General features: G+C 46.1%; 2 protein-coding genes across 2 annotated transcripts in view; one reads left to right on the top strand and one right to left on the bottom strand.

Moving 5' to 3' along the window:
- TMEM141 (transmembrane protein 141) overlaps positions 1 to 16,221 on the bottom strand; it is a 79,813-nt gene extending 63,592 nt beyond the window's left edge. Inside the window, exons 1-3 of the mRNA XM_030206937.1 lie at positions 16,125 to 16,221; positions 1,202 to 1,268; positions 199 to 285 (exon numbers count right to left, since the gene is read on the bottom strand). Coding sequence (XP_030062797.1) covers positions 199 to 285; positions 1,202 to 1,268; positions 16,125 to 16,178 — 208 coding nt within the window. The 5' untranslated portion in view covers positions 16,179 to 16,221. The remainder of the gene's footprint in view (positions 1 to 198; positions 286 to 1,201; positions 1,269 to 16,124) is intronic.
- The window catches only part of TRAF2 (TNF receptor associated factor 2), a 269,754-nt gene continuing 260,074 nt past the window's right edge, over positions 16,156 to 25,835 (top strand). Inside the window, 1 exon segment of the mRNA XM_030206936.1 lies at positions 16,156 to 16,378. Coding sequence (XP_030062796.1) covers positions 16,177 to 16,378 — 202 coding nt within the window. The 5' untranslated portion in view covers positions 16,156 to 16,176.

The raw sequence follows: 25,835 nt of genomic DNA, 5'->3' as shown, positions 1-25,835 counted from the left end.
TCTTTTTAGTTTCAGAAACTACTTTGATTCCTTTTCACATTAGCTCTATCCCTCAGCAGTGCCTAGGAGAGCCATTAAATAGGAGCACCCTCTTCCCCATTGCATTCTTAAGATTCTGGAGCTTTCCATGACAGTTCTCTTTCTGCTGCTTGTCTGCACTATGCATAACAGAGCATGCAAAGATGATATGGTACCAACCTATAGAGAGCAGTACGTTCCACTGCATAGAGAGTGCCAGCCTCCGATGCAGCAGCAACTTCTGCAGGACAAAGGCTGCCCCAGACCCTGGCAAGAGACAAATACCCCATCAGCAAACATGAAAGTGTAAACAAAGTAGCAGGTCTTTCATTGGCAGAGTCATTTTTTTTCAATTTTTATTTATGAATTTTCAAACGTTTAACAACTTCATGGAAACAAAAAGAGTAATAAAGATTTACAGAACAGACCAAAAGCTATAGGGCAAGTATATATATCTTACAGTTAAGGCAAATGTTAGGCAGAGAACATGCATGAGGAAAGTTTTAACAGGGCAGGTTCCTTCAGAAGCAAGATCCAATTTCACAGAAGATTAAGCAATAGTATGGAGTTTTGAAGGGGCATGTAAATCCCCCCTCCCCAATACTGAGCATTTACATAAAGTTGCGGAAATGCGAGAACCAGATAAAAACTATTTGCCGCTCAAAGAGTACTGGGGTTACTGGTGGCAGCCTGGGTGCAGAGAAGTGACTACAACTACACTTGGGCTAGGAGAGAAAATGACAGATGGCAGTGGTTGGAAAGGGAGAGAGGATGGTGGCAGCTCTGGAGAGGGAGGGGAAGGGAGAAAGAACAGAGAATGGTGGCGGAAAAGAGACATTTCTACTACTTTGGATGTATCAATATATAAATGATCATATACTGAGAAAGGCGTGAACTAAATTCAAAATCCCTTTACCCTTTATCTTACTTTCACCACTTCTGCTGGTCAGCTCTTCCTAGCACTGCCACCTTCCTCTTTTTGGCTCTTATGAGACCCATGTTTAATCTAATATGTCCTATCACAGCCACAAACCTAGTGAATTGTACTGCACATTGTATATCACCTTATATAGTAACTATTTAGCAAATCATATAAATATTACACTGGTACACACTGTAAAATGCATCTTGCACCCTGCGTATCAAATAGCACAGCATCCTCCTGGGCTCCATTAGGACAGACCTGTGATGAAGGCACCTGTTCCTTTCATGAAGGCGTGCGACTGGCAGGCAGCATACTCTGACAGCCCCTGGAACACAGCACAAATCAGGCTCTTACAGAGAGACAATGTCTCCAAATGGGTTCATTTTGCACACACCATAACAGTAATACACCTCATGCTTAAGCTAGGGTATGTGGAGTATGATCTCTGCCTCTCTAACTTACTGCTAACACTCGCTGTGATACCTGTATCCTGCCAAAGAGAGCTTCCCTCTGGGGGTGTTTATGGTTTGGCAATCTCCTCTGGTTCTTTTGGACTTTCAGCTCAGTCAAAACTGATTTCTACTGAGTTATTACGGTGCTGTGCTACCTGGGTTCTTCCTCAATTCCATTTTAGTTTTGTTTCTTTCTGGCTTGCCTGAACAGTGCAATGACAGACTGTAACCCTCCCCCTACAACCACTTCCTCTGTGTGCACATTCTTGCATTCCCAGTACGGTATGGCCTGCACACCAAGCAGCAAGAACCAGGGTCAGAGCTAGCTATCTTTATGCATTATAAATTCTGACTTAAATAGATCTCCATGGCCCCAATCAACTTGAAACCTGTCAAATCACAATCTTTTATGTCCCACACTTCAAGTTCGCCCAGAAAAGAGCGAGAGATCCGCAGATCATGTAGAGAGAAATCAGGATGCCTAAGTTTTAAAAAGTTAAATAGAGTTTAGAAACGAATGTTTCAAGTAAGAAATATACATTTTAGCATTCTTCAAATTAATTCCAGACCCATTTTCCCTTCAGTCCCCTGAAGCAGTTTCCTGAAAAATCATGTTTCACATTGGACACAGGAGAGAAGTAAGAAACTTCCAGGTAGGTGATCTTTACTGGTGCTAGATTTTCAGCTGCATTTTTCCTATAAATGTGTAATAAATATGGCAACCAGAACATGCACATTTCTTTGAACACTTAAGTTGTCAAGTGTGAGGGCTCTTATCTTTTTCTTTTAATTACCTGGACTAAGCATCCTATGATTTAGTTTTCTTATTGAGCAGTTTTTTTTTCTGCAAAAATATGTTATTTGCTTGATTCTGTATATATCCATGATATAAAAAAAAATGATTAGCTCAGGCAATCCCCTGCTGCACCCACCCTAGGTAGGCGATTGAGGGGGATAGGGGCACAGATATTTGGACTGTGAAGGGGTGGGAGCACATGTACATTGGGGCTGTGGAGGGGGAACCACACAGTTTAAGGAGGGGAGGGAGCATATGCAGAGTGGGATTATAGAGATGGAGGGGGGCAGAGATCTCAGGCCCCTGCTAGTCTAAGCCCCTAGGAGGCTGGATTTGACAGGAGATGGCCTGACATAAGGCTGAAGCTGTATCACCTGTGCAGCTGCCATCTTGGTACACCCAAAACAATCAATCAGCTAATACATCCACGTTGTTGTTTATTGTTGTTAGCATTTTTATTTTATCTCAGTTATATTTTTAAGCATGCCAGCTTGTGCAGCAAACAGATGTACACAGAGGAACATCTTTGAAGGAGTCCAGACACAGCAAGTCTATGTTACACTCAGTTCATAAAACTGGATTTCAGGGGCTTATAGTTTGCATTGACAGTTTGCTGATGCTCTATGCCTTCCTGATTGGTACACCTGAATAAAACATGAGATTCCTGTGTGCTTTTAACGATCATTTGGACTTAATTTTTGGCAAAAGTTGGCATCTCAGGAGCTGTAACAACAACCCATCAGCTAGGAAGTTCACTGCAGCTTATAGAAAAAGGCTTGTGCATAATGATCTGCAAGATATTCTCCAAGGTAATTGCCTGTCTCTGGAAACTTCCCATTTTAAATGTATCAAACAATTAAGTAACATCCTCAGCATCAGTCCTTAACAATTCTAGTAGTAGACAGTCTCATTAGTCCTAATGAAAGTGTAATACCAGACTTTTCAGGGGCTTATAGTTTGCATTGACAGCTGATGCTCTATGCTTTCCTGATTAGTAAACCTGAATATCAAATGAGATTCCTGTGTGCTTTTAAAGTAAGCCAAGATTATTTGGACTTACTGTTTGGTAAAAATTTGGCATCTCGGGGGCTGTAACAACAACCCATCAGCTAGGAAGTTCATTGCAGCTTATAGAAAAAGGCTTGTGCATAATAATTAGCAAGATATTCTCCAAAGTAATTGCCTGTCTCTGGAAACTGTTCCCATTTTAAATGTACCAAGCAATTAAGTAACACCCTCAGGATCAGTCCTTAACAATGCTATCAGTAGACATAGGGGGTCTTTTACTGAAGTATAGCTTGAGTTATCTGCAGCAGGGCCCATTTTATTCCTATGGGCCCTGCTGCAGATAACTTGAGCTAAGCTTTAGTAAAAGACCCCCACAGTCTCATTAATCCTAATGAAAGTGTACTCAATACCAGACTATGATAACACTTACATCCCAAGACAGGTCTAAAAATCCTATATAATATCCTATATAATCCTTCCTATATAATAATTTGCACCTCCAGCTGGATGCCTGGGTTCATAACACACTTCCCATTGGTCTGCTCTGGGGATGACGTCACAGGGCAGACCAATGGGAAGTGAGAGGGAAGGGAAGCCAGCACCAGCCACCAGAGGTCAGTACACAATCCCCCCCCCCGAGTTCCAGCCCCCTCCCCTCCGAGATCCATGCCCCCCTACCTCCCTCCTTCCACTCCTGTCCGAGTTCCACCGCCCCACGCCTCCCGCCCTCTCTCTCTGTGCCCTCCGAGTGGAAGGGCTGCCCCTCCCCTTCGTAAGTGCCAGCTGTTATTTAAAACTTCTTACCTTGTGGTCCGCCGGCAACAGTGAAGTCAAGCAGGCATGGCACGGCGCTTCAGACTGCCTTCGCTTCTGTTTCAGCTCTGCCTCTGGTCCCGCCCTTCTGCAAACAGGAAATGAGGACGGGACCGGAGGCAGAGCTGAAACAGAAGCGAAGGCAGTCTGAAGCGCTGTGCCATGCCTGCTGGACTTCACTGTTGCCGGCGGACCACGAGGTAAGAAGTTTTAAACAACAGCTGGCACTTATGAAGGGGAGGGGCAGCCGCACACATCCTGCTTCCACTTGGAGGGCACAGAGAGAGAGGGAGGGAGGTAGGGGGCATGGAACTCGGAGGGGAAGGGGCCTGGAACTCCAAAGACAGGGGTGCAGGGAACTCCCGGGGGGGGGGGGGAGGGAGCAGCCAACGCAGGTCGGCCTGTGACTGACACAGAGAGAGAAAGAAAGAGAGAGAGAGAGAGAGGGAGGGAGGAAGGCGCGGGCGTGTAAAGAAGAGCGAGGGAGGGGTGGGCCTTGAACTCGGAGGAGAGGGAAGCAGGGGGGCCTGGAACTTGGAGGACATAGACAGGGGCCTGCAACTCAGACAACAGAGACCGAGGGAGGGAGAGCTGGAACTCCGAGAGGGGAGCATGGAACTCCGAGGACAGGGAGGGGGGCCTGGAATTCACATGACAGGGTGGGAGGCAGGAGGCCAAGCTACAACTGCGAGGAAAACCTTGCTAGCGCCTGTTTCATTTCTATCAGAAACAGGCCTTTTTTACTAGTTGTATATGTTGCTGGATTTGTTGTTTTTAACGTGAAAATATCTCTACATTGTGAGCCCTGCATAAATGCTTTGAGTGATGATAGTGGCAGCGAACTGTGTTCATTGATAACATAGAAAAGTAAAGATAGCCTTATCTTTCCCTCAACAGATGTTTTTGAAATTTGTATTATGTGTGAAAATTTTTTTAGATGCTATGTTTCAAATCCAGCTAGCCCAGCAGCTTCCCTTTCTCAGGTTTCTTGTTTTGAAATAGTGCAGTCTGTATTAAAAAGCTTCTCAAACAGAACCATCTTCTCTGTTTTGTCAGGTCACATGTATAAATGTGATCCAGTAGGAAATCATGTGCTTTTGTTAATTAAACTGTGGCAGAAAAATATTTGCAAATGTGATTTTATTATGCAGACTAACAATACACCACCAAAATACAAAATAGCACGCAGCACAATATCAGCTGTAAAGTTCATACAAATTTAATTATGTTCAGTGGAAAATAAATCTGTTAACTGCCTACTATGTGAATATTCCATCAATGTTACATTATTGCTACCAAGTATTACATATTTTGGGCATTTGCTTAGAACTTTGATGGTTTTAATTAATTTATCCAGACCTTACATGCATATGGTATTGTTTTTTAAACCCAAAGACTTAACCTAAGGGTGGTTGAACAATTAGGTATAAACTGTGTTATGACTTACTTGTTTGGACTGCTTTGGGTCCTACTGATCTGTGCGCATCTGCTGTCTAGAATTTTGGAAGATGGAAATGAGGAAATAAAAATTAAGTTTGGGATGTACTCTGTAGAAGTTTTATGGATGCCTGTTCTGGTGTGTGCATGTGATAATGATTGAATTGTCTATACTTACGGCTATGATTTCTGAACATGCGGTATCATTAAAGGACAGACTTGCCACATTGAACCCGACTTTGCTTGGGATGATGTGGGATATAAACATTAAAAAACAAAGCTTTATCCTCCACCTTTTAAGACATTGCCTATCCAACTGGATGGTGATGGCACAAGGAAAGCAGTTTGGTCCAGTGAAGACTAACTCAAAATAACCTGTTCCTTAGCTAAGCTCTAGTATTACCATACTGAAAATGTGACCATAACATGACTTTGTGGTTTGACTAGGCTACGTCAGCATTACCGCACCAGCAGCCACTAGCGCAGCATTGTAAAATGGGATTTAGTGATTTTCAGTTCTATTTCATGATATGTATCTACATATGGGAAACTTTCAAATAAATAAATAAAGTCAAAAGAAATCCTTTATCCTTCACCTTTTAAGGCACTGCCTATCCAACTGGAACAGCTTTAGACGTTTTACTGAAGGACCATGCATAGGCAGTCCATTTAGGGTTGCCAACTAGATCCAGATTTGCCCACCTGGGTTGATCTACTCCTGGGCTTACTCCACTGCATGCAGGAACTTGTGGTTCTGTTTTCCCCATTGGATTCCCTAAGAAAAGCAAGGCTACAAGTCCCTGCATGCATTGGGGTAAGCCCAGGACTGGATCAACCCTGTCGGGTGAATCTGGATCTAGTTGGCAACCCTAAGTCCATTATTTCTAATAAGAATTTGCTATTATTTTGGGTGACTCAATATGGCGTCAAGCTCCGCCTACTGGCTTCAGACCATATAATGAGCCAAGCTCCTGTCCAGGGCTGTGGGCTGTTCCTTCCTTCCCTGATCTTGCCCCCTGTGCAGGCATAGCTGTTCATTTCAGTATCTATCAGAGGAAACTGGCTGGGCAGGCTTCTCAGATTATAAAATAACCCTCATACATCTGCAAAAGGGTTGGGCACAACAAAAGAGGAGGTTATTCTTAGTGGTGGAATGTGCATGTGCATTTTGGGATTTCATTTATTTTATTTATTGGAATTTATTATTAACTGCCTTTGCGTAGAGATTCACCCAAGGCAGTGTACAGCATGTACAGTTTAACATAAAACTTACAATTTTGTTAACAGCATAATAGTAAAAATGACCAAATATAAAAACAATAAGGCCCGTTTACAAAGCAGTGCAGTACTACCAACACAGCCCATTCATTTTGAATGGAATGTGTCGGCAATGCCATGCAACCTTGTAAACGGGGGGGGGGGGGGGGGGGGGGGGGGGGGGGGGGGGGGGAATAAATGAGGTAAAGTTGAAAACAGCAAATTAAAACCTAATAATAGGACTACCGTGAAACAGGATCAAAAATATACACATTTAACAGCACTGAAATTCAAACAGAGATATAGTGCGATGTCAGCAAAATACTACTCAAACGTCTAATAAGCACTCAGAACATTTAAATAACATAGATTAGATGCTAATGCTTTTCTACAATACAGCTTACCATTTAGCTGAGGGGCCAAGTGCAGATATATACAGTAGATGGGGACAAGATGGGTGGTACAGAGTCAGTTGGGATAAATAGATGGCTGGCTAACCTAAAAGGCAAGTTCTTTGTACAGTTAAACAAGCTATAAGGAACTGATTTAAGTTACAGTGTGTGTAGCAAGCTAGTCCAGATGCAGAATGAGTGTATAGTCAGTCACACATTCAAGCTCATTTTCAAAGCACTTAGCCTCCCAAAGTTCCATAGAAACCTATGGAACTTAGCCTCCCAAAGTGCTTTGAAAATATGCCTCTATGTATTAAAGGCTTGGGAGTAGAGACAGGCTTTTACCTGCTTCCTGATTTTGTCTTTTTCACATGTTACATGCACATATAGGTGCATATATGCCAGCATTCAGAACATTTACATTCATATATTCTGCACCCACTTCAAAGAATTACCCTCTTTATGTATGATTTATACATCTGCAACAGCAGAAAATTTTAACAGAACCTTAATAGCTGCTGAGGTTGGGAAAACCTGTAGATATTTATGGTTTGGGCAGAGATCACTGTGTACCTTTAGGTATCATATGATGATAATTTTATTAGCCTTTTGCCATATGGGGGGGGGGGGGTTATAAAGGTGTGATAACAGTTGGGTTTTTACTGACCTTAATTTACCCAGGGAGTCCGCAACTGGCAGTGTTCAGTACCATAGGAATCTGGGTAATGCTGCTTGTGAGCAACCTTGTAAGCAGCATCATTCTATCATTGCACGAGCATTGGGCCACAAGGCTGGGGCTATCTATCAATCCACGTTAATCATGCCCCCCCCAATCAATTACATCTCATTAGGGGATATCAATCTTCACCTTGAGGACAATGACTCCAGTACAGCTCAAGATTGTAAGGAATTCCTACAGCTCTGGGATCTCCAGTGTACTACAGCACAATTTACGCATATTAAAGGGCACACCTTAGAGGACCACGTGATGTGCTGAGGAGAGCAGACGGTTGCTGCTGTTCCTCTCAGGCCCCCGCCCTTCCTCTCAACCGAAAAAAGATGGCGAATAGGACAAGAAGCAACAAAAAGCCCCATCAATTGCTATAAAGCTGTATGGAACCCTTTGTTACAAGGTCTGGAGCGGCTATGCCCGGAAAAGCAGGGGGGAAAAGAACTGGAAAAAGTGTGCGGAGCCAGCGAACCTAAGATGGCAGTGAGCCCGGTATCGTCCCCGCCCCCGACTAGCTTCTCAAAAGTGCAACTGGAACAACTTACAATGGCGGTGAAAGCAGCGATCGAACCGCAATTTAACCAGCTATCAGAGCAGATGACCACGTTAGAAGGCTATCTCGAAGATACTAAGAAACGCACTGGAGAGCTCGAGGCTAGAATGTCTGCGATTGAAGATGGGGAAGGCAGCATGGCGGCCCAACTACAAGAGCTACAAACAACAATAAAAACGCAAGCGCAGCAAATTGATGAGCTGGAAAACCGCTCACGAAGAGACAACTTACGGATAGTCGGATTGCCGGAGACTACTACTACTACTACTATTTAGCATTTCTATAGCGCTACAAGGCATACTGTCCTGGATGCGTCGCTGCAAAGCTTGCTAGAGAAATGGCTGAAGGCGAAATTCACCTTGTCGGACAGTATTGAGCCGCTATGCTTGGAAAGAGTCCACAGAGTGGGCCGTAAAGGCAAACATTCACACCGCCCAAGGCAAGTTATCCTCAAAGTCCACAATTTTATCCACAAAGTGGAGATACTTCGAGGCGCCAGAATGAAGAGAGAACAGCTGGTGTACGAGGGAACCCCGGTGAAAATTTTCCAGGACTATTCTAAGGCATTGCAAGAGAAGAGACGGACATTTAATACGATCTGCCAAAGTTTAGTAACACCGCAGAAGAGATTCGCCCTAGTCTACCCGGCCACCTTAAAGATATTACATGAAGGCGCCTGGCATACTTTTGGATCAGCAGTGGCAGCGCAAGCTTTCATAAGAGACCGCAAAATACAGACCTGAGAGGCACAGATAAGTAGCTGCATGAGGGTCATGCAAGGAGTTCCTATGTTACTGAGTTTTGGGGAGCTAATAATCTGTTAATCTGTTACTTAATATAGATGAGTATGTGAATTACAATTTCAACATATGTAAAATGGATCAGAGCTAGTGATCGGGGGGGGGGGGGGGGGGGACCCTACACATCTGGGATCCTAATTCTTCTTCTCATACTCGAGAGAAGAACAAGGGTAGATGAGGGGTGGGGATGGGGACTGTAAAGGGAGGAAATGGGGTGGGAGGGTGCCTCGATGGGAAACTAGGGAACAGGGATTAATTGGTAGGAATGGGGAAAGAGTGGAAAAAAAATTAGGAATGCAGATTGGAGCCTGGAGATTGTTAGTTGTTGGCCCCAGGGTGGAGCTGGGCACCTGGAGGGCGAGATGGGGAAAGTTGGTAGCGCAGAACAAAGTAAAGTGTACAAATGATAGGTAAAACTATACAGTTGGGTACATGGAATGTGGGGGGCACTGTCACTCCAGTGAAACGAACTAAGATTCTGACAGGACTTAAAAAACATAAAATCGATATTGCCTGCTTACAGGAGACCCGACTAACAGAGGCGGAACACCGGAAGTTGAAGAGGATGTGGGTGGGAGAGGTGTTCTCGGCCTCCTCATCAGAATGGAAGGGGGGGGGGGGGGGGTAGCAATATTAATTTAAAAAGGTTTAGCAGCAAGGGCAGAGTGGGTATCGGGAGACACACAGGGACATTATGTTATAGTGCATTTGTGGTTGCAAAATAGAGAGTACCTGTTGGTTAATATATATGGGCCGAATAATTATGATGCTACCTTTTACCAGACGATTATACAAAAGTGCCAGCCTTATAGATCACTAAAACTAATACTAATGGGGGATTTCAACTTAGTATCAGACCCTGTGCTAGATTGCACTGCGCCAAGAGTTGCACATAGAGGGTTAGGGCCCGAGTGTTGCCATCTCTTATGAGGTCACTGAATTTGGTGGATGCATGGCAAACGCTACACCCAGGGGAGCGTGATTTCACTCACACTTCGCAAGCACATGGAACATCGTCCCGCCTGGATTATATTTTGATTGATGCCAGAGCCTTTCCCTGGGTGACGGAGGCATGCGTGGTCCAGAAGAGGTCTTGGATCACTCCATGATGTAGATGGATCTGGAGGCGCCAGAGTTTTATCAAAATTGTGCGGGGTGGAGGTTCCCGGCCTACGTGTGCCATAATACAGATTTTAGGCCTTACTTGGGGGGGAAATGGGAGGAATACCAACAACATGACGACACACACAGAGCGCAACCAATCCTGCATTGGTCAGCAGCGAAAGCGTTGATGAGGGGGGAGATCATTGCATACATGAGTCGAAGGCATAAAAAAAAATTGACAGCTATACTGAACTTGGAATCTCAGTTAAGGAAAGCAAAGAACCGGTACATTCATAATCCTACGGTAAGGAACAGGGAGAATCTAGAAACGATACAAACCACACTTAATTCGTTGCTACATGAACGTGCAATGTGCTCCCTGCACTGCAATAAATATAAGTTGTAGCGCTTTGGTAACCACTCAGGACCATTACTGATGCGCTTGGTTAGATCTTGGGAGCCACGTAGAGTGATAACAGCGGTGAGGGATGACAGGGGAGCTATACAAAATAAAAGTGAAGAGATTGCACAGATATTTGCCAAGTTTTTTGCTAATCTATCTGACTCCCGGAAACCAATAGAGTCCCAAGAATTGCAAGCTTACCTTACAAAAGTAGGGATGCCCCAACTGACGGACCAGGAACAACAAGATCTGATCCGGCTCTTAGAGGGAAAGGAATTACAAGATATCATTCAAAGATTAGGCCCCTACTTAGCACCAGGACCCGATGGATTAACTGAGGAATTTTATAAAATGCTCCCCCATACCATCCTGAAACCTTTGATAGCATTCTATGATCAAGTAGTATGGGAGGGAGGATTTCCGTTGTACTCTTAGCTCTGATTTCTTTGATACCAAACCCGGGAAACCACCAGAGCAGGCAAACTCTTACCGTCCTATCTCGCTAATAAATGTAGATGTTAAGATGGTGGCGAAGATCTTGGCTAACCGACTATCCCCCATATTGCCAAGACTAATAGGAAAGGAGTAAACAGGGTTTATACAGGGACGTCAGTCAGTGGGGAACATATGTCGCCTCCTATTAGAGCGATAGCTCATTGTCAGATCACCAAGGCCCCTGCAGTACTGTATAGCTTGGACGCGGAAAAAGCGTTTGACACAGTGGGCTGGGACTACCTTTTTAATACGCTGAAATTTATGGGATTTCAAGGGTGGTACTATGAAGCCATTTTAAGTATATACAACAACCCAGCAGCCTCGATATTGATTAATGGGGTGAGAACGGACCCATTTAAGATAGGGCGAGGCACGAGGCAGGGTTGCCCTCTGTCTCCGCTTCTATTTGCGATAGCGGTTGAACCCCTTTTACGAGGTATCAAACAAACTGATGGAGTCACTGGAGTGACAATGGGGAGGGAGACAGTTAACGTTAGCATTTGCAGACGACCTAGTAGTAATCACCCAGGATCCCGAGGGCTCATTAGCAGGGGTGTTAAAATTGCTGACAGAATTTGGTGGGTTATCAGGGTTCATGCTAAACATGCAAAAGTCACAAGCAATGGAGGTACAGAAAGGAGAGAAGAAACATGGAAGGGACAGTTCCCTCTGACCTGGGCGGAGGAGAGTGTTCGATATCTGGGAGTTATCTTGCCTAAAGAACTGACTCAGCTATATACTCGAAATATAACTAAATTGCTAGAGAACACTTGTAATAAATTAAAAGCATGAAGGGAAAGTCCCTTATCGCTGATTGGACGTATAACACTATGCAATATGATACTCACTAGTAAAACATGCCCGTTTCTGGAGAAAATGAAACGGGCACTAGCAAGGTTTTCCTCCCGAACCCCCCCACCCACCCACCCCTTCGGCGTTGTGAAGCCACTGACCGCCATTGCTTCGCATCTCATCAACACACGCCACCTTCATCCACTGACGCCATTGCTCTGCCCTCAATCTTTGTCGCCATTGCTCCGCCCTCGACGTCATCGCGTTTGATGCGAGAGCGGGGCCCAGATACAGTGATTTCGGTGGCTTCACCACCACGAATCCTTCAAACCCGAAGGAAGTACCCGCAGGAAGTGACACTGACGTCAGTGTCCTCAGAACGTTGAGGGTGAGTTTTATTATATAGGATACTAAAATGGCTATACACATTTCAATCATTGCCACTATACTTAAAGAAAAAAAGATGAGAAAAAATTGAACAGATGTTTACAAAAGCCAGGTGAAGATACTATTATGTCAAAGTGGGAAAAGATAATTATGACTCGAAGGTATTATATCAACTCTTAAATAAAGTTAACAACACACATTCGGTTGTCTCTTCGACCATTGACCACCCGTCTGCTGCTCAGCTTGCACAGTACTTTAAAGACAAAATTACTAAACTCCGTTTGTCGCTACCATCTGCCACCTCTGCTTTTGAAGATTTCCTAGCTGTTTTTGAGCCCACTGCGGATGAATTTCCGGCGGACAGATTCTGGACCCATCCTGCTTTCTCGATCACCTAACATCCTATCTCAATCATATGCTTCAGTGTGGTTTATTTCCAGAGGATTATGGAAGCATTGTTTTAACACCCATACCGAAAGACTGCAAGAAAAAGGTTGCCGATGTGACTAATTATAGGCCGGTAGAATCCATTCCCCTTTTAGTCAAGATAATGGAAAGTGTGGTCATCAATCTGCTTGCACCTTCTCAGTCAGGCTTCCGTGCAGGACACAGCACTGCTCACTCTACTTACAAAGCTCAGGCAGGAACATGCTACCGGCAAGAACATACTGCTCCTCCAATTTGATATGTCGAGTGCATTTGACATGGTCAATCACCATATTCTTTTAAGACTGCTAGACGAATTGGGAGTAGGAGGCAACATACTCAAGTGGCTGAGGGGTTCTCATGCTTTGAACATACCAGGTCAAAGTGAATTCGCACTTATCAACGGCATGGAGTGCAGACTGTGGTGTGCCTCAAGGTTCTCCCCTGTTGCCAATCCTTTTCAACCTTATGATGACCCCATTGGCCAACACATTAGCTCATTTGGGACTAAATCCGTTTATCTATGCCGACGATGTTGTAGTATATATTCCATTCTATTCTACAGTATCAGAGATTATTAAGTCTATCGAAAACGTCCTGCAAATAATTGACTCTTGGGCAAACGCTTTCAAGCTAAAACTTAATGCAGACAAAACACACTGCCTTGTTTTGACTTCCCAGCGCAAGTTCATCGCTCCCACTTCTATTGTGGTCAATAGTCTAACCCTTCCTATCTCTGACAGTCTGAAAATTTGGGGAGTAATATTTGACCGTTTTTTAACATTTGAAAGTCAAGCAAAGGCGCAAGCCAAGAAGATGATCATGTTGTGGAAGCTCAAGCGAGTACGCCATCTCTTCCCGAGACCACTCTTTAGAAATATGGTACAATCATTGGTGCTTTGTCACACGGACTACTGTAATTGTACATTAGAAGGGTGTAAGGGCTTTGTCTTGAAAAAACTACAGACTGTCCAAAATACGGCAACGAGACTTGTCTTCAATAAAGCCCAGTTCGATAGCGCGATGCCTCTTCTTGCTAAACTTCACTGGCTTCCGATCAAGGAGCGCATTGAATTCAAGGTTTGCACCATGGTTCACAAAATCATCAACGGGGATGTCCCCAGTTACATGCTGAATATGATTGACTTGCCAGCCAGAAATGCTGACCCGTCCTCAAGATTATATCTCACCTTGCACTATCCCAGCTGGAAAGGCTGTAAGCACGGATCTATTCAGGCGTCAAGCTTTCCCTTCATCAGTGTGCAACTATGAAATGCACTCCCTAGACACATCACCAGTCAGAGAGACTACCTTACCTTTCGCAAGGCACTAAAAACTCATCTGTTTACCAAAGCATTTTCTCCGGGAACAATATAGGACTATCGCCTCTGCCAGCTGGCATATGTGGATCCTGTTTAGTCCTATTCTTTTGTACTATTATATGTAAAGTATCTTTTCTCTCTTGCCCTTCTACTCTACTATTCTCATTTGTATCTGATATCACCCGGAGTTCTCTCTCTCCGGTTTATGTAAGCCACATTGAGCCTGCATGTCTGTGGGGATAATGTGGGGTATAAATACATTAATAAATAAACAAACAAACCCCTCCCAAAGACCCCACTCCCACAGAGACCCTCAGTCTGGCTCCCCTGAATCTACTGCCATGTCCCTGGTGGTTCATCCCAGGCAGAAATTATCTCAAGTCACTCCTGCCCTCTCTCACATCCTACCTTTGAGCAAATTTTATAAAGCATTTTCCATCCGTAAAGTCTGTTGTACACTGGGAAATAGGGTAGAGTTGCTGCCATGTACATACATATTTTATAAAATACATTTATACACACATAAGCTACAGGCACACATTTATACCTGCAGATGTACATTTGTGTGTTATAAGCCTCAGTGTGACAACCTAAGATTTAACAACCTAGGGACAAAATGTTTTAGTCTGTTGCTGAACATCCAGCAAGTGGCTAATCACTCTGCACACTGTGCAAATGCACAGAGGGGCCATGAAGGGCAGATGTACTCAGAGTCTATGAAGCAGAGCGTGGTGAAGGGCAGATGCACAAGGGAAGAAGGGGGGGAGGGTGACGGCCAGGCAGAAGCACAAAGGGGAGCAAGGAAGGGCTGGGAATGGGTAAAAGCAGTGGCTGTGAGGGGCTGATGCACACAGATTATGGAAGGCAAAGAGGGGAGAGCAAAGCACAAAGGAACTACCAAAGGGAGAGGAGAGTTGGTGTGGAGGAAAGAGGAACAGATGCACACAGCGGTTATAGAGGGAGGAGGAAGACCAATGCACAGTGGGCTTGTGCAGTGGAAGAAGGACACAGCTACATAACCGGGGCAATGACAAGGGGAAAGAGTTGGAAGACGAATGCACACAATTGGTGTGGATGAGTTGAGAGGAGTGCATTCACACAGGTGGTGGTGGACTGTGAATGGAGAAGAGAGGGAGCTACGCACAAACTAGGGTTGTTGTGGATAGAGAAGTGGAGGAGAGCAGATTCATTGGTACATACACTACTACTACTTATCATTTCTATAGCGCTACAAGGCATACGCAGCGCTGTACACCATACACAAAAAAGACAGTCCCTGCTCAAAGAGCTTACAATCTAGACAAGACAGGTAAACAGACAGAACAATTAAGGGTAAGGGAATAAAGAGGTGAGGATAAAAGGCCAGGGCAAGTGAGTTAGGAGTCAAAAGCAGTGGTAAAGAGGTGGGCTTTGAGTTTGGACTTGAAAACGGCCAAAGACGGGGCTAGACGTACAGGCTCGGGAAGTCTATTCCAGGCTTGAGGTGCAGCAAGATAAAAGGAACGGAGTCTTGAATTACCAGTAGAAGAGAAGGGGACAGATAAGAGAGATTTATCTACAGAACGGAGTGTAAGGAGAGACCAGAGTGGAGAGGTACTGGGTGAATGCACTTATAGGTCAATAAGAGAAGTTTGTGTGGTCTGTGTCTTGAAAATGGGGCTAGTTCTGGGCAAGGATTCTACGGTCTGTGTCCTGAAAATGGCAGATACAAATCAAGGTAAGGTATACACAAGAAGTAGCACATATGAGTTTATCTTGTTGGGCAGACTGGATGGACCGTGCAAGTCTTTTTCTGCCATCATCTACTATGTTACTATGTTTGAATTGAATACGGAAACGGATAGGGAGGGAGCCAGTGAAGTGACTTAAGGAGGGGGTTATGGAATTAAATGAAGGGCACAAGGGAGAAGCAGATGTAAACAGAAGCTGTAAAGACAAGAAGGGTGGAGGGCAAAGGCACACCATAGAAGACGGAGGGTTCTGTGGGCGGATGTAGAAGGAGGCAGATACACACCGGGTGCTTGGCAGCGACTGTCTCGTCTACTTTGGAAAGTCCCAAGTTCACCATGTTTCCGGGATTTCAGCCTTTCAGGCAACCGCTTTACTGTCCGAAAATCCGTCCTGTAGTACGAGCTGGGAGCTCTCGGGACCCAGCCGGTCTGAGCCCTGATCGTGCCTTACTTCCTAACCCAGTCCAAGACTGTGGCTTCTTCCTGCCCTGCTCTGATCCGGAGTCCGGACCCACAGGTTACAGGCCTAGCCAAAGAGGTTAGAATTAGAACAGCTTGTTTGATAACAGTGCCGGCGTGACGTTAAAAAGTTGAAGCCACTTACGTTAGTCTGTTTCCCGTTTCCCGCGAATCCTTCGTTCTGAGTACACTCAAAACAAACTGCTGCATCCACGGTGTCGTTCTTATTGTTGGTAGCATTTTTATTTAATGTCACTTATGTTTTCAAATATGCCAGCTTGTGCAGCATACGGATGTACACAGAGAAAGTATAATAACGGAATAACTTTTCATAGGTAAAGTAGTAATGTGTTATAAATTGTAATCTGTGTGTCATTTGGAGGGGCTGGTAATAGGGACACCCTTGCATGTGTTATATTCGTGCCGAGGTTTTTTTTCTCTCCTGGTAAAGGGCCACTTAAACAGACATCATGTTATGAGAATCATTCAACAAACATTCAGAGTTTCTATTTATTTATGGCATTTATATCCCACATTAAACATTAGTTAGGTTGAAACCTGGGAGCATTTAAAATCTTTTTTTTTCCCTGTGCCTAGATCAAAAGAGAAAGATGGTTTTGGGGAACTCGCTCCTTTTGTTTTGTGGAATGCAGTGGTATATTATAAAACTGCACTTAATATTGTTTATCACTACTATTTAAAAGAGAGATATTCTTTTAAAACAATTTTTATTGAATTTTTGAACAAAACCAGTGTAATAAGGGTAAGCCAAATTGTAAACATCAATGAAACAGCATAGATGTGCTTAGAACATAACATGACAAAATGAGCAGAATGTTTTTTAGAATCAATTACAAAGATTCATTAATGGATAAAGAAACAGATAAATATTGATCTAATTTACCCCACTTGCATTTAGTTTATATGTAGCAGGAAGAAATTTGAATTAAATATCCTCATATTTCTTAAATAATAAAACTATTCCACCACATGAAAATAGATAAACTGGAATTATCCTTCGAATGTTGAATGATCAATTTGAGAGCAATGGAAATTTAAAAATAAAATAAAGAAGCATCCACTGCAAACTAGACATATGCCCAAACAACCTCATGCAATCAGCTCCTCAACAATTCAAAGTAGACTTAACGAATCACGTAAACTTCATGCTACAAAACGGACCTTTCCCTAAAGAAAAAGGAAAAATTTTACTCACCCCAATACCCAAAGATACAAAGAAAAGCGCAAGCGAAATAACCAATTACAGACCAGTAGCATCCATACCACTAATAACCAAAACTACCGAAGGAATGGTAACTAAACAACTCACAAACTATCTAAACAAACACTCAATACTGCATGATGCCCAATCAGGATTCCGATCGAATCACAGCACAGAGACAGTATTAATTACTCTCATGACTAAATTTAAACAAATGATTGCAACCAGCAACAATATACTCCTCCTACAATTTGATATGTCAAGTGCCTTCGACATGGTTGATCATGAAATCCTATTACACATACTCGAATATTTTGGCATTGGAGGAAATGTCCTAAACTGGTTCAAGGGGTTCCTAACCCAGCGGTCATGTCAAGTCACATCGAACTCAACAACGTCTGCTGCATGGACACCTGAATGTGGAGTACCACAAGGATCACCCCTCTCACCAACCATTTTCAACCTAATGATGACCCCTTTGACAAAACTCCTATCAAACCACAACCTCAACCCATATATATACGCCGACGATGTAACAATATACATCCCTTTCAAGCAAGACATTAAAGAAATCTTCAATGAAATCAACCAAAGTCTACACATCATGAACACATGGGCAGATGCATTTCGTTTGAAACTAAATGCAGAAAAAATGCCTGATACTCACTTCCCAGTACAACACGAATGAATTCACCGCTATAAACACACCTAAACTAAACCTTCCAATCTCAGAAACATTAAAAATCCTTGGAGTCACTATCGACCGCCACCTAACACTCGAAACTCATGCAAACAACACTACCAAAAAGATGTTCTACAGCATGTGGAAACTGAAAAGAATAAGACCATTCTTCCCAAGATCCGTCTTTCGCAGCCTAGTGCAATCCCTCGTACTCAGCCATCTGGACTACTGCAACTCACTATATGCAGGTTGCAAAGAGCATATACTGAGGAAACTTCAAACAGCCCAGAATACAGCAGCCAGACTTATCTTCGGAAAACCAAAATATGAAAGTGCAAAACCCTTACGAGAGAAGCTACACTGGCTCCCACTCAAGGAACGCATCACTTTTAAAGTATGCACATTAGTCCACAAAATCATTCACGGCGAAGCCCCAGCTTACATGTCTGATTTAATAGACTTACCACCCAGAAACGTTAAAAGATCATCACGAACTTTCCTCAACCTCCACTTCCCTAATTGCAAGGGCTTGAAATACAAGGCGCTGCACGCGTCAACCTTTTCTTACATGAGCACGCAGTTCTGGAACACACTACCACGCAACCTGAAAGCGATCTACGAACAAACCACCTTCCGCAAATTATTGAAGACCTATCTTTTTGAGAAAATTTACGGAAAGAACTAAAACACATAAAGCCCACACTCATTGTTCAGTCATGCATCAATACAGCCACTCCTGTATTCTCATCCCCCGAAATCATACCACACTCATACCTTTACTCAGAAAATGTATACCAAGTGTGTTCCTGTTATTATATATTGCCCCTCTTTGTCTCCCTTGTTTCCTTCCAATGTTTCAGTGCTTTTTCCATGATTATACTCCTTATCGATACTTTAACTTTGACTCAAACAACTCATCACAATGTAATCCATAACCAAGTTGTAACAAATTGTATTTCCATGATTCATAATGTATTGTAAGCCACACTGAGCCCGCAAAAAGGTGGGAAAATGTGGGATACAAATGCAATAAATAAATAAATAAATAAATAAATCTTCATCAGAAAGAGAGCTTGAAAGGGCAATAGATTTCCAAACTATATGCTTAAATGATATAGGTAATGAGTTAGTTGCAAGATATCTAATATTTTAGGCCAAATATCTAGCCAAAATGTATAGACATTATTGCATTCAAACAATATATGTGTAAGTGTACCCTTCTGATTGGAGCAACAGCAGCATAAATCATTGGGAGATAATTTACTTTTAAAGAATTTATTATGCGTCCAATGATTTCTGTGTTGTAAGAAATATAAAGATAGAAGAGGAGATGAAGGGGTTTGGACTATTTAACCAGAAGAGAGACCATTGTTTGACAAATGTTCACCAGTATCTTCTTCCCATGCTGGGTAATTGAATTCCTGCTGCAATTGGACAAAGGGTTTAAATTCACCATTGGAGATAAGTTGAGAAAGAAGGCAAAGTCTGTGTCCTTTATGCCGTAGAAGCCAATCAAATGGTTTGTTATCAACAGTAAATAAAGGATTGTTCCAAATAGGCATGTCATAAAGCAGGGGCGTAGCCAGACACCCAATTTTGGGCAGGCCTGTGCCCAAGATGGGTGGGCAGAACTCCGCTCTGTTCCACAAGTGATTTGGTCTCTCCCTCTCTCGCCTGCATGCCATATGATCTCGCAAACATCCCCCTCCCCCGCATACCTTTTAAATAGCAGATTTTTACTGTCAGCGAACAGCAACTAATACACACTGCATGTTGGCCCCACAGCCACCCTTGGCTACGTCACTGTCATAAAGTGCACCAGATTAATTGGGGAGATAAAATTTAAAGCATTTAATTGCTTCTAAAGAGGCAGAGATAACCAATAATTAATTAATATGTTTGAAGGGAATCATTTCTGATATAAGCTGTAAAGGTATAGGGAGAATTAAACTCCTTTTAATGATTACTTTCTGATTTCATTCCTTCTTTATAATAGTTTTTCTGTATAGCAACCTTATCGGCATGAGTCTAAGTTGTAAAAGAGATATTCAATAATGAGGGCATAGCTACCTTCATGCAGAAGTACAGAGTCAGTCTAAATGTACCAACATTTTTCAGTTCTGTGATATATATTTATTTCTTCTTCAAGTTATTTTCCAATACCATTTTCTCAGTTATTACCCAAATGTGAACACAATTATAATGTTAATTAATACGTTTGGATGTTACTGAATTCTATTATTCTGTCTCACTGTATTTCCAGCTTTGGCACAGTATAATCATCACAAGGACAAAATATAAGAAAACCAATGGACTGCATTAGTGTCCCGTCCCGCGTCCATACCTGCGCTCCCGCGGTGGGGAGCGATCGCCGGCGGTCTTCGCGGCGTCCGGGACTGCAGGGGAGGGCCTCCGGAGGAGCCGGCGCTGCCGCAGGTCGGGCCGAGGCCGGCGACCCGCTGGAGCGAACGCCGGCCTCGGGGAATGGAGCTTCACGCCGGCCAAGATGGCGGCGCTGGCGCCGACGCTTCTCGTGGCCGAGGCGGACCGATGCAGGAGCCCCTCCTACCTCGCGCCGGATTGGCGCACCGGGAGGATAACTCCGCCTGGAGGGTGGGCCGGCCAATCCGGAGGCTCCACTGCCTTCCAGGGCCGGGTTGGTTGGTTCCCTTCCCGGGGGGGGGGGGGGGGGCAGGACGGCGTGCTATTTAAACTTGAAGACCAGAGGACCTGATTGCTTCCGGTTTTTGTTCCCGAAGCAAGTCCAGGGAGTTCGTGACGGAGGACTAGCCGCCCTTGCTAGTCACTAGACTGAGACTGTGATTACTATCCACGGAAGACTAGCCGCCCTTGCTAGTCACTAGACTGAGACTGTGATTGCTATCCACGGAAGACTCGCCGCCCTTGCTAGTCACTAGACTGAGACTGTGATTGCTATCCACGGAAGACTCGCCGCCCTTGCTAGTCACTAGACTGAGACTGTGATTGCTATCCACGGAAGACTAGCCGCCCTTGCTAGTCAGTAGACTGAGACTGTGATTGCTATCCACGGAGGACTAGCCGCCCTTGCTAGTCACTAGACTGAGACTGTGATTGCTATCCACGGAAGACTAGCCGCCCTTGCTAGTCACTAGACTGAGACTGTGATTGCTACCCACGGAGGACTAGCCGCCCTTGCTAGCCACCATCCATAGACTGTGTTTGCTAACTGCCGGCCAGGCCAACCGTCAACCCCGCGGTTCCAGCAGTCCTGCTGGCCGCCTGCAGGTGAGGGCTCAACCCTTGGTGAACGGCGGCCGCCGCGGGTGAAGATTCGGGGTTGCACGGCTGTCCGCTGAGGTCTTTTGGCCTTAGGGGACCTAAGGGCTCACCATCACAAGAGACAAGACAGGAACCGGAAGCCATGAGCTCGCCAACGCAGCCTGATCTACGGGACCTGGCTAAGGTACTTCAGCAGCAGCAGGAGCAGCTGAACGCCCTGTCAGGGGCGCTCCAGAACGTATGCTCTCAACTTTCGACACTTCAGGTACAGAACCAGGCCGCAGCGGCTCCCCGTTCGGGAGGGTTCCGCACGGGACCTCAGTTCCCTGAGCCCGCATGATATGATGGAGCCCCCGGAGGTTGCCGGGGGTTCCTCAATCAGTGCAACCTGGCCTTCCAGATGCAACCGGAGGCATTTTCATCCGACCAAAGTAAGGTAGGATACATAATCGGATTGTGCGAGGGGAAGGCCCTGGCATGGGTGTCCCCGCTACATGAACAACAGGATCCCGTCTTGGACGATTATGCCGAATTTCAGCGCTGTTTTCGCATGGTGTTCGACCTCCCTGGCAGACCATCTTCCGTGGCTTCGGAACTGCTGCGGATACAGCAGGGCGAGGGGACGGTGGCGGATTATGCCATTCGTTTCCGGACCCTCGCCACTGAGTTGCGTTGGAACCAGGAATCTCTGGTGGCAATCTTCCTGGAGGGATTGCAAGAGCGGATCAAGGACGAACTAGCAGGACGGGAGGTCCCGGGACAATTGGACGCCCTGATTTCGCTTTGCATTCGAGTGGATACTCGGTTCCAGGAGAGAGCTAGAGCCCGGGTGGAACGGCAAAAGTGGACGAGGGGAACGTCCCGGGCAGGCAAGGGCCCGTCCCCCCGCCGTGGGACCCGGGACTCTAAGGAAGAGGGGGAGGAGCCGATGATGATCGGCCGTCAACGATTAGCCCCTTCGGACAGGAAGAAGCGCTTGTGGGACGGGCTGTGCCTATATTGTGGAAAGGCTGGGCATTTTGTCCGTTCCTGCCCCGCGCGGGTGGGAAACGCTTCCCCCAAGGCGCCTTGAGGGGAGGGGTCTTGGGGCACTCCGCTCCCCTGCCGGATTCTCTGGTAACACTGCCAGTAATTCTACGCTGGCATGAGACCCTAATCCGGACCCAGGCTCTGGTGGACTCCGGATCGGGGGGCAACTTTATTTGCCACGAATTGGTACAACAGATGGGTTGGCCTATGCTACCTCGTTGACCGGCGCTGCAAGTGACAACCATTCAAGGAACCACATTACCGCAGCCGGTCGCGGAGATCACCCCGTTTTTGGAACTTCAAGTGGGGGAGGATCATCGGGAGCAGGTTCAGTTCCTGGTACTGTCCCGGACCATTCATCCGGTGGTTCTCGGCTTGCCGTGGCTACGGCGCCACAGTCCCGTTATTGACTGGACCGGGGGGAAGATCCGGGCTTGGGGTAACGCCTGTCTGGAGACCTGTTTGAAGGGTCGGGACGTCAGTTGCCCCGCCTTAGCTACGGCGCCCGAGAGGGTCCGAGCGGAGTTGGCCACCCTACCGAAGGACTATCAGGACTTTGCAGATGTGTTCAGTCCAGTGGAGGCGGAGGTCCTACCGCCTCATCGACCTTTCGATTGTGCCATTAGGTTAATGGCGGATACCACGCCACCTCGGGGCCGGCTGTATACCTTGTCCCGAGAGGAATCCAAGGTGATGCAGGGGTATATCCGGGAGAACCTTCAGAAAGGGTTTATCCGTCCCTCTACGTCCCCTGCCGGGGCCGGGTTCTTTTTTGTGACCAAAAAGGATGGCTCCCTGAGGCCTTGCATTGACTATCGAGGGTTAAATGCCATCACGGTGAAGGATCGATTTCCCCTACCGCTCATTCCAGAACTCTTTGATAGGCTGCAGGGAGCCCAGATCTTTACCAAGTTGGATTTGCGGGGGGCTTACAACTTGGTCCGCATCCGGCAGGGGGACGAATGGAAGACCGCATTTAACACACACGAGGGACATTTTGAGTACCGCGTAATGCCGTTTGGCTTATGCAATGCCCCTGCAGTATTCCAGCGGTTCATCAACTTCGTACTCGAGGATCTGTTAACTTCCACGGTCATCGTGTACCTGGATGACATCTTAATTTTCTCCAGGAACCCAGCTGAGCACGTGAGTCATGTGCGGGCCGTGCTGCAGCGTCTATGGCAATTCCGGTTGTATGCCAAACTCAGTAAATGCGCTTTTCACCAACGGTCCCTGCCCTTTTTGGGACACATTCTGTTACCCGGGGGGTTGCGAATGGACCCTGACAAACTCCGCGTCATCCGGGAGTGGCCGCAACCGCTGGGATTGAAAGCGCTACAACGATTCCTAGGGTTTGCGAACTACTACCGACAGTTTATCCCTCGGTATTCGCAATTGACAGCGCCGCTGACGGCCCTCACGAAAAAACATGCGAATGTCCGGGACTGGCAACCGGATGCGCAAGCTGCATTTCGTCAGGTAAAAGAGGCTTTCGACTCATCCTCCATCTTGTTGGCTCCGGACCCTGAGAAACCATTTATTGTGGAAGTGGACGCATCCGCCTTAGGGGCAGGGGCGGTCCTCTCTCAGGTCAACCCTAAGGGTCGGCGCCAACCCTGCTCCTTCTTCTCCCGGAAATTCTCTCCAGCGGAACGCAACTATACGGTGGGGGACAGAGAACTCTTGGCGTTAAAATTAGCCTTGCAAGAGTGGAGACACCTGCTGGAGGGAGCCGAGCACCGGTTTACGGTGATCACGGACCACAAGAATCTTTTGTACCTTCAAGAGGCCCAACGGCTGAATCCCCGACAGGCCCGGTGGTCGCTATTTTTTGCCAGATTTCACTTTCAACTGGTGTTCAGGGCGGCGGCTCAGAATACCCCTGCGGACTCCCTCTCCAGAGCATTTGAGGTTCCGGAGGAGACCAAGGAAATTCATCCCATGTTGGATCCGGCCTGTCTCCGTGCGGCAGCAGGGGGGGTTGCTTCGTTGAGGGAATTGGTTCCACCCACCGATCGGAGGAAAGTAATGCAATGGGGACATTCGTCTATATGGGCCGGTCACTTCGGATACCAAAAGACCCTCCGTTTAATTGCAAGACAGTATCGGTGGCCTCAAATGAGACGAGACATTCTCCAGTTCGTCACAACCTGCCCTGTCTGCGCCCGGACCAAACCGGTTATTGGACACCCCGTGGGGGACTTGCAACCCCTGTCGGTGCCGACAGCGCCCTGGAAGGAGTTGTCAATGGATTTCATCACCGACCTTCCCAGATCCCAGGGACACACAGTGATTTGGGTCGTGGCTGATCGTTTCTCCAGGATGGCCCACTTCATTCCATTGCCAGGGCTACCATCGGCAGCCTCCTTAGCCCAGCACTTCATTCAACACATTTTTCGGCTTCATGGACTGCCCACTCGGATCATCAGCGACCGAGGACCCCAATTCACCTCACGCTTCTGGAGAGCCTTGTGTACGGCATTGGGGGTGGAAACCCACTTCTCATCAGCCTACCATCCCCAAACCAATGGCATGGTCGAGAGGATTAATCAAACATTGAAGGGGTTTTTGCGAGCATTTGTCAACAAGCGGCAAGATAACTGGGCCTCCTTACTTCCATGGGCCGAGTTTGCATATAACCACAGTGACCACTCGGCATCGGGAGACTCTCCATTTTTCTTGGTGTATGGACAACACCCTCGGCTTCCAGCACCATTCCCGTCTAAATCTCCGACCCCCATGGTTGCCCAAACTCTGGCAGATCTGCAAAGGGTCTGGGAGATGGCCCGAGAACAGTTGCAGAAGACCGCTGCCAAATACAAGGTTTTCGCAGATCGCCACCAGCGACCCGCTCCAGTATTACAGTCGGGGCAGAAGGTCTGGTTAAGCACAAGATACTTAAGACTCCGGGTGCCCTCCCGGAGGTTGGGACCTCGGTACATTGGACTGTTTGCAATCCAATCACGGATTGGAGCAGTGACGTACCGGTTGCGGTTACCGAGTACACTACGGGTGCATAACGCCTTCCATATTTCCCTGTTGAAAAGTTTTCGAGGGTCCCGATGGCATCCCCAACGGCAAGAGGCCGAAGCTCTAGAAGCAGATCCTGATCCGGAGTATGAGGTGGAGGACGTTCTAGATTCAAAGCAGCGGCGGGGAAGGCTATATTATTTATTGTCCTGGAAGCATTTTGGTCCCGAAGACAACTCCTGGGAACCCGCGGCGAACATACATGCGCCAGATCTGGTCAGAGCCTTCCACGCCCGGTTTCCTTCCAAACCCAGCCCCGGGGGAGAGGGGGCATCCGGGGAGGATACTGTCCCGTCCCGCGTCCATACCTGC

The sequence above is a fragment of the Microcaecilia unicolor genome, chromosome 6 (assembly GCF_901765095.1).
Source record: "Microcaecilia unicolor chromosome 6, aMicUni1.1, whole genome shotgun sequence".
NCBI classification, from domain to species: Eukaryota; Metazoa; Chordata; class Amphibia; order Gymnophiona; family Siphonopidae; genus Microcaecilia; species Microcaecilia unicolor.
Note: the sequence above shows the minus strand (reverse complement) of the source record. Positions and strands in the feature narration are given on the sequence as shown.